The sequence below is a fragment of the Mauremys reevesii genome, linkage group 5 (assembly GCF_016161935.1).
Source record: "Mauremys reevesii isolate NIE-2019 linkage group 5, ASM1616193v1, whole genome shotgun sequence".
NCBI lineage: Eukaryota > Metazoa > Chordata > Testudines > Geoemydidae > Mauremys > Mauremys reevesii.
The window spans coordinates 91869335-91883100 of NC_052627.1; the positions used below are offsets into that span (position 1 = coordinate 91869335).

At 39.6% G+C, this 13766-nt stretch overlaps 1 protein-coding gene across 6 annotated transcripts in view; it reads left to right on the forward strand.

The window, feature by feature from the left end:
• Positions 1-13766, forward strand: part of GABRA4 (gamma-aminobutyric acid type A receptor subunit alpha4) — an 82497-nt gene that overhangs the window by 35008 nt on the left and 33723 nt on the right. For all 6 annotated transcript variants that reach the window (XM_039542558.1, XM_039542556.1, XM_039542557.1 and 3 more), the window contains 4 exons: positions 1945-2165; positions 2268-2350; positions 3263-3406; positions 6681-6833. In XM_039542558.1, the coding sequence (XP_039398492.1) occupies positions 1945-2165; positions 2268-2350; positions 3263-3406; positions 6681-6833 (601 nt within the window). The remainder of the gene's footprint in view (positions 1-1944; positions 2166-2267; positions 2351-3262; positions 3407-6680; positions 6834-13766) is intronic.

Here is a 13766-nt window from a genome sequence, read left to right on the forward strand (position 1 = left end):
CTTCATGCCCCTCTTGGCATCACTTTCACTAAACATTCAAGTGAAAGAGTTTTACCAGAAAAAGTGTTTGCAAAAAGTGAATGTCAAGGTGACATGCATGAGTAGTCACAGAAGACAAATGTTAAATGCACACACATTTGTGCCTGAAAGGCTTCCACACTCATTCAAGGCCTGATCCAGAATAAGTCCCATTGACTTCTATGGTGCAAGTCCCAGCCCTTAATAAGGGGAAAAGAAAAACTGTTGTGTGACTTCTGTGGTTAAGCACCACAGCTCAAATTATATAGATATATTGCTAAGCTTTGGAGTAAAGTTTAGACAAGATATTCTTCAAGGGCCTTACGGCTTCTGAATAGCACCTTGCTCATTAAGTGGTTGCACTTGTGCATTAGGGTGCTATTCAGCATGAGTAAGTATATTAGGATCTGCCCCAAGTAAATCTGAGTAATGAATACATTTGAGATAATTAAGTAACACCACAGAAAAGACTGTATTTGTCAACTAAATTATTAATTGTGAATTATTAGCTCAGCTTATTTAATTATACAGCACTATGGGTGTGCTTGGCACTTTACAGGCAACTAAAACTGGCAAATCTCTGCCCCAAGGCGCTAACGATTAAAGGCTCAATTCTACAACTATTACTCACATTGAGTACTTTTTACAGTTGCAAGCAGCCTTATTGAGCTCAATGACATAACATTAGATATAATGCAGAATTGCATAGCCATAAACTGAATTAGGCATGATATAGCAAGGGGTGAGAATGAACACAAAGTGGAAGGGGAAGGAGACAAAACAGGACAAAAGCAGTGAAAGATCATGAGATATGCATATTGTTACATACTCCTTCTATACACGAAACAAGTTCCCCAAGCCAAGCCACCACTATCATACAATAAAATTAGGAGCCCAGTCCTATAAATCCTTGCTCATCTGATAGTCATTAATCACATGAGCAGTTCCAGTGATTGTGAGGAGGCCCAATGATTGATTACCTGTGTGAGGAAGGGTTTGCCGGATCAAGTCTCTAATGAGGAGGTTTTACGTTTCATACACTTCTTGGAAAATTGCCAGAAAGAAATTAGATCACAATAATTTTAAGATGTTTTAGCACAAAACTGCAGCTACATAACAGCTAGAGGGGATAGTGTCCTTCACTGGTAAACCAATATTATGTGAGTAAGATGGTGTGCAGGTGCTTTGATATCCCAAGATAAAAAGTACCACGTAAACATTCCTTCCTTCATGCATTCATTAATGTGTGTGTGTTCTTGTTACATATTCATGGCCCTAATCGTGCAAATATTTGTGCACACACTTTATTTTAAACATGTGAGTAGTCCCCTGTTAGTCAATGGGACTACGCAGGTGCCTAAAGTTAAAACATAAATGTTTGCAGGAGCAGGGTTTATTATAGACACTTTTTTTGTAGATGTGACAAAAGAACTATTGATCCCTTTTCAGTAAACCATCTGCTTTTGTCAACTGAAATTAGATGTATATTTCCTTCTTTGATTTTGGTGAACTTGGGAGAAATAAGAAATCATGTGTCCTTATATTTTTAATCTGTCCAGCTGTAAAAAAAATAAAAATAAAAAATCCATGGATTTTTTTTACAGTCCATTGACACTTGTTATCACATTAGTCATTTTGTTTCCACTTATATGCTAGAGTACAAGCTAATTTGTCTGCTTCCTGCAATTTTATTAGATTATAGTAATTACTCCTGAATGATTAAATATGTATAGCAATTTATTTATATGACTAATGTGGGAAATTAAGGTATTAAGAAGAGCACAATTCGCTTTAATTGGTAGAAATATATTTTGTAGTTGACTTAACAACATTTACTTAGCCACTCATGTGTTTGCCTCTAAGGGATTTTTACAGGAAACATACACATAAAAGTGTAACATTTGTTTTTTCTACAATATACTACAGGAATACACAATGGATGTCTTCTTTCGTCAGACATGGGTGGACAAAAGATTAAAATATGATGGTCCCATTGAAATTTTAAGACTTAATAACATGATGGTTTCGAAAGTGTGGACACCTGACACTTTTTTCAGGAATGGGAAAAAATCCGTCTCGCATAATATGACAGCCCCAAATAAACTCTTTAGAATAATGAGAAATGGCACCATCTTATACACAATGAGGTATTCAGTTTATTTGTTTGGCTTCTTTCAATTACTGTAGAAAAAAGTTATGCTGCCTAGACAAAATCCAAACCAAAGCATATTCAATTTGTTTCATTATAGGCTTACCATAAGTGCAGAATGTCCCATGAGATTAGTGGATTTTCCAATGGATGGTCATGCTTGTCCTCTCAAATTTGGGAGTTGTAAGTTACAATTATGAATTTCTTGTAGCTATAGTTTTAAAGAATAAAAATTCTTTGTATCATAACTGAGGTTTCTGAATACTAGGCTTGAGCCACACGCTTTATGCATAGAAAAATCCCATTGACTTCCATATGAGTTTTGTTTATATAGGGGCTGCAGAATCAAGCCCATAGTGCTATCAAGGCAGCAAATTGACAAAGGGGCACAGATTCAGATATTAAGTTAAACTCCACCTCTCTGAATGCAAGGATGTTTCAGGGCCTGATCTAACGTTCACAGAAGTCCACGGAAAGATTCCCAGGGACTCCAGCAGGCTTTGGCTCAGACCCTTAGTGTCTGATACAGAAAGGAAAGCTTTAGAAATCCAATAGCAGATATCTGTAAGATCTCCTAATTCTTTTTATATTCTCTAATGGTAACATATTGGGCCAGATTCTGTATTGCCTCCATCTTGCATAGGGCACAAGAGTGGGGAGGAGCCAGTCATGGCTCTCTGTTTCTCTGTTGTGCCCCCAGAGCAGTTTTGAGCGGCCTGGGGACCACCTAAGGATTGCTAGAGCACATTACAATCTATCTATTTCCCTGGTCTAACCCCTGGCATGTCCCTGTGCTGCAGTCAGATGTGGACAGTGTGCCTGCAGAGAGCTGTTTGCAGCTCCCTGTTCCCTGAGCCACACAGTTCCTGTGGAAGTTAGAGCAGTAGAGCAAGTACTCAGGAGCTGGGTCCTAGGACCCAACTGGCATGGGGTGGGTCTAAGTTTGCATCCCTTTAGTTATGTCTACACAGCCCACACAAGTTCATGGTGGTTCCATATGTATTACATTGATTTTCAATGGGCTTTGTATCAGGACCTTAATATGGAGTGATAAGACATTTTCTATTTATTCATGCTAACACTATATTGTTTTAGATGCATATCCAAAGAGTGAAATGATTTACACCTGGACAAAAGGACCTGAGCAATCCGTGGAAGTTCCTGAAGAGTCTTCCAGTTTAGTTCAGTATGACCTGCTTGGGCATACTGTGTCCACTGAAACTGTTAAATCTATTACAGGTAAGAATCTCGTCAATGTGAATGAATTTGAGATGCAGAATTAACAATGTAATTTTGTTCTAGCCTTTTCTATAAGGTATGCCATAGCTTTTACTGGCATATTATGTATATGCATATACACACTTAAATCAGAGCTCAGGTTTTTGTTCTTCATATTACCACTTGCAGATTCACTACAGTGGAGTTCAAAGTCCCTTCAGAAAGCAAGTATGAAGTCACTAGTCAGAAAGGCTAGATGAATGCATGTAATGATTGCCTAAAATGTAATTTGTAGAGTCAGGAGCCATGTAACTAAGGCTGTTAGAGGCAGGGCCGGTTCCAGGCACCAGCATTCCAAGCTGGTGCTTGGGGCGGCAATCTGCAAGGGGCGGCAGTCCCTGTTGTTCTTCCCCCAAGCAGCGCGCGGAATTGCCGCTGCGGGTGGCGGGGGCAGTCCATGCACCCTTAGGGCGGCAGGCGCCTTTCCACGGTGGCAGCAATTCAGTGGCAGCTTCTGAATTAGCTGTTTAGCTGTCCGCGAAGGCTTCAGCTAAACATAGAAGCTGCAGCCAAATTGCCGCCGCTGCGGAAACGTGCCTGCCGCCCTAAGGGCGCATGGACTGCCCCCGCTGTCCGCGCTGGCAATTCCGCTCGCTGCTTGGGGTGGCAAAAACTGTAGAGCCGGCCCTGGTTAGAGGCTTTGAAGTCCAGCTATAAAAGTACTTTCTCGGTGCTCTGTGTGTATTATATGGGGAAATACTTGCTTTTGTTTGGCAATGCAAAAATTCAGAATAGAAATATAACATGCAGAATATGTTGTTAAAGTAATAAATTAGAACTCTGTTCAGATTAGCTTAGTGGTAATCACAACTGAGCCTATGCTGCTATTTGTGCTACTAACATTTCTACTAAGGCAAGTGACAATAACAAGGTAGCCCCCGTAAGTGAAATCTCACTGGTTAGCTGTTTTATTAAATTTATTTTTAAAATATTATGTATTGTTGGTTTGTTACAAAATTACATTACTAAATCCTTGATGTTTGGTACTGTAAAATGAAATCCTGTGGCAGGATAAGACAAAATTAAACAACAGATTGAGGAAATGTATTTGACAGATTTCTCTATTTTTTATTTCAAGATAAAACTATTTTCTTAATATCTCTGGATATTATTAGCATGAGATGTTGTTGATTATCCATAAGATAAGAAGACAAACCAGATCACTTCCCTGCCACTCGCCCCCACTCCCCCCAAAACAAACAAACAAACAAAACCACAAAACACCAGTTTCTGGAGACCTCTTGCAGTCTAAGCTTGTTATATTAGTTTGTCTTCAGAACACTAGCTCAGAGATGCATGGAGTAAAATTCTGTCCCTGTAGAAGTCAATGGGATTTTTGCCAATGACTTCAAGGGGCCAGGATTTCACCTGTGGTGAAGACTGGATTTCAAAGCCATTTATTCGGTACTAGATTGTTTGTGTTACTTTCCCTGTAATTAAATTCTGTATTCAAATTTAGGCTTTTTGACGGGGCCAGCTGTGATATCATTAATTAACACTGTAGTTTCTAGCAGAAGACTCTGAATTTTCATGACTCCGTGTTTGTGTGTGTGTGTGTGTCTATATGGGTGGTGACTGGTGGAGCCACTCTACCACTACAATGGAAATCCTTGGGTTTTTTTGGAGGGGAATTTCCATTGAATGGAATGAGAAGATTGTGCATAGTCCTATTTTGGGAAGAAAGTGGCACAGGAGCCTTCGCTGATCTCCTCTGCAGGATCTAGGACAGTCTTGGGACCTAATCTTGCAAACTTTTTTCTCTTGTGAGTAGTCATGACTCACTGAAATAACCTAATTGATTTCAAATAAGTAAGAGTTCATGCCCCCTGAGGAGGCCTGCTCCAAACTGGACTGTCCCTGCTCTTCTTGGCCTGGCCTGGTCTCGTTTGTGGTCTCCATTCCCTATCGTAGATTCATAGATTCCAACGCCAGAAGGGTCCATTGTGATCATCTAGTCTGACCTCCTGTATAATGCAGGCCATAGAACTTCCCCAAAATAATTTCTATCAAACTGGGGGTTGGAAGCCTAGAAACACTGGCATTGCCATACTGGATCAAATCAGGTCCATCTGGTTCAGCATCCTGTTTTTGACAGTGGTCAGTACCAGATGCTTCAGAAATAGGTACATGAAATCCCAGAATGGACAACTTAGACTAACCCGCCCATGATAGAATATTTTTCCTAACTCCTGTCAGTCAGTGGTTGGTTTATGCCCTAGAGGATGAGAGTTTATAATCTATATCTATCTATTTATATATACAATTATCCTATCAAATATAACTGTGAATGTTTGAAGGCTCAGTTTACCCTTCCTTTCCCATTCATTGTTTTATACACCTCTGTCATAGTGATAAAAGTACAAACAACAGTGTCATTCTAAAGCTAAAGTTAAAATAATTCCTGCTGTACTGCTATTTACATGACTTTCTGAGACTGGTTTTTAAACATTATTGTAAATCTCTTTCTCTCCAGTCATTTTGTTTTCCAAATCCCCATAGTTCTGAAGTATACCATGTTAGCTGAGAGTGGGTCTGATCCAAATGGGAAGATTCCCATTGACTTCAATGGCAGGATAAGACCCACCGTTTGCATTTCATTCTGAATATTTCTCACACTTTTAATAATGATGGCCACCTCATGTAGTGGTTGTCAGACTAAATTAACTGATACCAGTAAAGAATTTTAAAGGCATTATGTAAGTACAGAGTATTTATTTATTCATTCACTGTTTAATTATGACAGCAGTACTAGAATGGAAACACCTTCTGAAATGATTACAAGTTTCTATATAAACTAATATGTACCATAAGGTAGTACCTAGATATTATAGTATGGTGTCTATGTACAGTGAAATGGATATTGCAGATGCCACAGCTGGATAGATGGTAAATAGATGCCTTGTATGCCTTGAGAGTGTTTTCTTCTTGAGATGGCAAAAGAACTCTTAAATAGCACTTAAACCATAAAAGGCAATCCAACATTACCTATTAATTTATAGTCTTTTATATTATGTCTCCAGAATGGCATTGTAAGGTCATATTACTTTTCATTTTGTTTGATATCATACTTCCTTTCCTTCTTGTTTCCTAAGCAACACATCTTTCAGTGCTTGTGTTGCTAAACTCTGAAGATAATATTTTCATATCTAATTCTGGTTGGCTGTCAGAAACATGGTTATTGTGCAAAATTGCATACAGGGTCAGAAGCATATTTGCCTTTTGCTTTATTTTATAGGTGAATATGTTGTTATGACAGTTTACTTCCACCTCAGACGGAAAATGGGTTATTTTATGATTCAGACATATATCCCATGCATTATGACTGTGATCCTCTCGCAAGTGTCATTTTGGATAAATAAGGAATCTGTTCCAGCTAGAACCGTATTTGGTAATTATAATCTCTTTCTTCTTCTTTTTTCCCATTTAATTATGCTTCCTCCTCTAAATCATTTTTACTAGAATAATCCTCATTATGGGACAGAATATGCATACTTTCTCTAAAGCAGTGCTGCTAACATGAGAAAATAAATTAAGTTTAAAGGCAGATTGGCCTTCATTTACTATCTGCCTAATTATAAATATTAGGAATATGTAACTTGGATCACTGGACTGTGGAGGGAAACTTGGAATATTTAACTTGGAGGGGAATATGGTTGATTGTAGCAGGGTTAAATTTATTGGGACCAATCCCTTTACCATTGAACCAAATGGGAAAACCCCCATATCCAAATCAGGCCCTCAGCCTGCAGAAGGGACAGTTTTACCCTCAGGTGTATGTTCCTGGCTCTTCTTAGAATAACTCCAACTGAAGTGTCATTGAACTAATTTTTCTGGAATTGCGTATGTGTGTGCACATATCTCGGGCACAAGTCTCCCTAACATCAGTGGAGTTTTGTCTGAGTAAGGAATTTAGGTTTAGGTCATGTACTTGCAGTGAAACTGTCTCTTTTCTCCTGCTGCCTCCATGAAAATGAACCGAAAGAGCAACTAGGCAAACGATCAGAAAATATTAAAGTGACACACATTAAAATACAATTTGAAAAGAGATGCTACAATGAACACTGAAAACGAAACCAACAAATGTGTGGAAGACAAAATGTATGAAACCAAGCTGGTTCCTAACAAAGGAATGGAAAAAACAAGCATGGTTAAAGCAATCTTGTAAAGTGACTCTATAACGTATTGTATTTTGAAGTGAGATTAATCAGCTGGAGAGCATTCAGCCAAAATTTGTATTATATATAGATTTAAAAGAATAATAATACTACAAGTTAATACTTCTAAGTGACAGCTCAACCAACATGCAAGCAAAGACTGAAAGACTGTCCAGCATCAAAAAAAGACCTGGATAATAACCAGTAATGAACCCCCCCCCCCACTAAATCTAATGAGAACTTTAAATTAGACAGGGAAGGTATACAAGAGGTGGGTCAATTCACATACATTGGCAGTAACATGCAAGGCAATGGGGATGTCCAGATGGAATAGTCTGGGGGCCTGGCTGGACATCGCTGGTGATGTAGCATCCCTTCCCCCAATACAGAAACCAACAACTATGTTATTTTGATAGAAGTGTCGCTTAGGTACTTATCTAGGGTGGATATGGTATTGTAAAGTGATAGCCAAGTATGCTAATGCAAGATTTTTGTACCCATGTCTAAACAACATTTTGCACAAGTGAAAAGGCCACAAAAATGTACTTAAGTTGTCAAGACAAATCTGAAAGAATCCTGTGGCACCTTATAGACTAACAGACGTTTTGCAGCATGAGCTTTCGTGGGTGAATACCCACTTCTTCGGATGCAAGGTATCAGGATTCTTTGCTGCTTCTACAGAACCAGACTAACACGGCTACCCCTCTGAAGTCTGAAAGAAAAATTGCCAATAAAATGGGATTTCAACAATTTATTTTATAAGACAGAAACAAATCTTAGTCATATGAAAGGTTTCTTTGACACGTTATTGAGGCTCATTATTTAAAGAATGTTGGCCTCATGTTTTGTATTGATAAATACATAAGTTATTTATTGACACAAACGTTTTAAACATTCATTATAATAGAAGCCAGGTATACTATTGAACACCATGGTGTTAATAAAACACTAATAGCCAATGGACACCCTCTCAGTGATGGGCAATATGACATTATATATGTGTGTCTATCCTTTGTCAATATATTTGCCATATGCAACATGTCTATCTGAGCCATCTATAGTCTCAGACTCATCTGAATCATAGAGTATCAGGGTTGGAAGGGACCTCAGGAGGTCATCTACTCCAACCCCCTGCTCAAAGCAGGACCAATCCCTAACTAAATCATCCCAGCCAGGGCTTTGTCAAGCCTGACCTTAAAAACCTCCAAGGAAGGAGATTCTACCACCTCCCTAGGTAACCCATTCCAGTGCTTCACCACCCTCCTAGTGAAAAAGTTTTTCATAATATCCAACCTAAACCTCCCCCACTGCAATTTGAGACCATTACTCCTTGTTCTGTCATCTGCTGCTACTGAGAACAGTCTAGATCCATCCTCTTTGGAACCCCCTTTCAGGTAGTTGAAAGCAGCAATCAAATCCCCCCTCATTCTTCTCTTCTGCAGACTAAACAATCCCAGTTACCTCAGCCTCTCCTCATAAGTCATGTGCTCCAGCCCCCTAATCATTTTTGTTGCCCTCCACTGGACTCTTTCCAATTTTTCCACATCTTTCTTGTAGTGTGGGGCCCAAAACTGTACACAGTACTCCAGATGAGGCCTCACCAATGTCAAATAGAGGGGAATGATCACGTCCCTCGATCAGCTGGCAATGCCCCTACTTATACAGCCCAAAATGCTGTTAGTTTTCTTGGCAACCAGGGCACGCTGTCGACTCATATTCAGCTTCTCATTCACTGTAGCCCCTAGGTCCTTTTCTGCAAAACTGCTGCCTAGACATTTGGTCCCTAGTTTGTAGCAGTGCATGGGATTCTTCCATCCTAACTGTAGGACTCTGCACCTGTCCTTGTTGAACCTCATCAAATTTCTTTTGGCCCAATCCTCTAATTTGTCTAGGTCCCTCTATCCAACCCCTACCCTCCAGCAATCTACCACTCCTCCCAGTTTAATGTAATCTGCAAACTTGCTCAGGGTGCAGTCCACACCATCCTCCAGATCATTAATGAAGATACTGAACAAAACTGGCCCCAGGACCGACCCTTGGGCACTCCACTTGATACCAGCTGCCAACTAGACATGGAGCCATTGATCACTACCTGTTGAGCCTGATGATCTAGCCAGCTTTCTATCTGGATCCACACTGGCAATTTTCTCACCATAAGTAAGCCTGTGTGCACTCCATGCTCTGTCTTGAGCAACTGTAGTTTTTTACATCCCATATAATGAATTCCAGGAGTGCTTCGGTGTCTGTGTCATTAGTGTTGGTTAAATGTGTCCTCCCTTGTCATGTTGCCAGTAATTTCCAATTGGGGAAGTGATGTCAGGCTGAGCTTCCATGTCATGGTTCTAGATAAGGGTCTGGTAATTTGCATGCTTGGTATGTTGCAGAAGACTACTATAAATTTGGGGAAGGCCTTGTTCCAGGCCTGATTGCAACAGAAAAGCTTATATCGTACACTATTTACATCCACTGAGTTAGCTGTTGGGTCATAGAGAAGGATTACTAGAAGTTCTACTGATTTCAGTTGTGCAGGAAGTATATACACTATAATGCCAAAATTAGTAAGGCTTCTAATTTTTTATTTTCCTGACAAGCTTCCATGGTTTTAGTCTGCCAACTTCTGCCAGACTGCTGGTTGAATTACACCCAGTCAGCATATGTACTGCTGGCAACATTCTGCATAGTTGTTGGCCAAATTGAGCTGCTATTGTGTGGGTTGGTATAAACCTGGATTTATCTTTCATACCAGTATGAACCGAAGGTCTTGAGCTATTTACTTTTGAATAAAATGTACACAGAGAACTGCAACGTCAGTGTCTGGAGATCACACCACTACATAAGGGTATTCTTGTGAAACGTGCAACATGAGGTTGAGGTTGAGGCTGAGTATCTGTTTTTTCATGCAATGAGAACAGATACTTTTGATCCACAGCTCCATCTGAAGTGACCATGCAAGCAACGAGGCCATCCTGGAATCTACCTGCAATAACCATTTTCTGAGCTGGGATGAGTAAAATTTCTGCCATATCACACCATGAGTCTGACAAAAATAATCTTGGGATTTCCAATGAACTGCTCCACTGCTTTAGGATGGGTGTTTTGGAATCATGGATTTTGACTTCATTCCTTTGTGAGGATTGCTTTTGTGCACTCAAAAGCTTTACTTGAATCTTTGACATCATATTGTCTTTGATCAACATATACTCTTTTGCGGCTCTCAAAACTCTGTAGAGGCTGGTGTACTATTCTGAAGTTCAATTCAGCAAGTTCTGCAAAGCTAGTTGCACCTCCTTGTGTGACCATTTGTATAACAGCTATATTTTCCAAGCTGAGGGCATGTTGGATACATTGACTCTGTTTCTTTTTCTAATTCACGCAATTACTCATTCTTTGCCGTTTTTGTTCAGGGTACCATCAGAATGTGCTAGAGCATATGGAACTGTGGCAAACACATGTGTGAAAACTTCCTTCAGATTAATCTCTGTTGTTTGTGCAGCTACTACAGGATGGCTAACAACTCCCTGTCTGCAATCACTACTAACTTCAGATTTGATCTTTTTCTTAGTGATGCAAATGTCTTGATTGTTGAGCTTGTGCAGTGATTCAAAGAATCCAGTGATATTTGAATTTAATCTATCTTCTACAAACTGTTTCATTGCTTTGATTCCTGTATCATTCTTAGTAACAAGCTGGGTGGCAACCTCTGCGCAATGCAGCAATGCAGTTGCAATGTTGGTGAGTCTGTTAAGTCAGCATTCAAATCAAATAGCTTTGTCATGGAGCTGGTGATGATGTGAACAACCTTATCTACATCTCCTTCATCATGTTGCATGTCCTCCTTGTGTTTTCCTTCTGAAACATATGAGTCTGCCTTATCACACATTACTTTCATGGAAGCTGTGATAGCTGAGTGCTTATGAGCAGCGATGAACCATCTAGCCAAGGCTCCTGGTTTCAAAATGAAACCCCATATACTCACATCTACTTTACTCTCACAGTTTACTCTTTGTTTGAGTGCCATGTCTGTCCATACTTTGCTGAATTTATTGCTAGACTGAGCCACAGCATGATTTCCATGCACGGACTGCTCATGAACTTTGATGTTCCAAAATTGCAGACTTTGTGCAATACATCCTGTGCATTCTTGAAGGCATCACTGAGCCGGGAAAGTGTTGCTGCCACATTTTGACATTCTTGGAGCTTGCTGTTGGTGACGTCTACATCACAGTCGCTCTCATTGTCTTGTACCCACTTACAAAATGTTATCCACTGCAGGCTGGACAAAGCCTCCACTACAAGGTTGTGGGCCCTTACTCCATGGTGGTATGATTTGCCGTTAAGTATGTTGCTTGCTGTCTTGCTACCATACACCTGCGATTCTGTGAGATTGTCTTCAAGGCCACTGTCTTCATACTTCTTTCCAATTACAGTAAGAAATGTCTGCTATGTGGAATCTACCCTTCTTAAGATTGTTTTCTGAAATTCCTTTGGGCTCCTCCACTGGCTCTCTCTTTGGCCTTACAATATATAGCCCCATCAAATATTGGGACACTGTAATATTGGCCAAGAGTCCTGGACATCTTGCTGACATTCTTCATTACAGTAAAAACTGTACTCAGTTCAGTAGGTGGTGCTGGCAGCATTGGGCAGTAGCCAATAGATGTGACGGTTGGTGTGGCAGAAGAAATCATCACATTAAAAGCTGTCCACCCTGGTATTTGCTGAGCATTCACCTTTTCAAATTTGCCTCAAATAGTTTGGTTGGGAAGCATCTTAGAATTATCCATTGTAGATCAAAGCTGGTGGCTTGTTGGAAAGTCTCAACATCAGTATATCAATTACTGTTTACTTCCCCCACAAGATTAGGTCATTACCCATGAGGATTGCACTCCAGTATGTCTTGGAACATTGCAGGAGCTTCAGGTGATTGTCTTTACGGTGCTGTTTTTTTGTTTGAGCCTGAGCTGCCACTGTGCAAAAGCTGCCTTCTGGAATAGAAGGGGTCTGATAGACTACCATATCAAGCTCAAATTAAAACACCCTTTGCCTATGTTTTATAATTGTAAAACATGATGTTGAAATAAGCTAATTTTTTTTAGAAATTACGTGGTATAAGCAAATCATAAATTACACATATAAACAAAACAAGCAGAGAACATATTTAAATAAATTTTACCATAATGAAATCAATATAGGATAAAATTAGTATGTAATTATACACATGTTAAGAGAGAGTCATTACTTTGACTGTTTCAAGAAATTTGTGAAGGCAATTTGACACAACTTCATAAAAAAAATCCATAATTCTCAGTCACCACTGCATATACCACATCTCCCCCGCCCTAAAAATCACATGTGAGGGTTAATCCCCACATTAAAATGCATTAAACTCTGTGTGTGTGTGTGTGTGTGTGTGTGTGTGTGTGTGTGTGTGTGTGTGTGTGTGTGTGTGTGTGTGTGTGTGTGTGTGTGGTTGCTATGAATTTCAAATACAGGCAGCATTTTCCATGTGGGCCCCCCAACTAAAAATAATGTCATGAATTGGCTAGATAACACAGCTGCAGTAACAATCTTAAACAAGATTTAGCCATTGAAAATCTACAACTTAAAGACCAAACTATGAATCATCAACTGAAATATTATGATTTGAAAGCTAGAAATCCACCAGAGATATAGACAGATGTCCAAATGCTTCGGGAAAATACTAAGTATGAAACTGAATTAATTTTAAACAAATGCTGAGATTCCTCAGAGTTCTGCAACTCCTTATTTCCAAAGTTATCCAGAAAAGAAGATGAAAATATCTAGGACATGTGTTAAGAATAATCCAAAACATCTGCCATGGTAGGTGTGCAATTGGGCAGCTGGAGGAACATCTGACAGGAGTCGATTGAAAGAATCCCTCTGTCAACCATTACTCTGAGAGGGAAAATGTGTAGATTTAAAACATAGAGGACGTGAAAAGAGCAGCCCAGGATAGACAGGGATGGTGGAGCCTAAGTTCATGGCCTAAGCAGCATCTCATGGATGATGTTGGAAGGATTTAGATTCACAAGTTTTACAGTCAAAGGCTACGTTTTATCACTTAAAATAAAGCAGCGCCTATTTGTTTTAGCACAGCAGTCTAAAAATTCTCTAAGTATACACTCTCCATTTTAGCTGCAAATAAA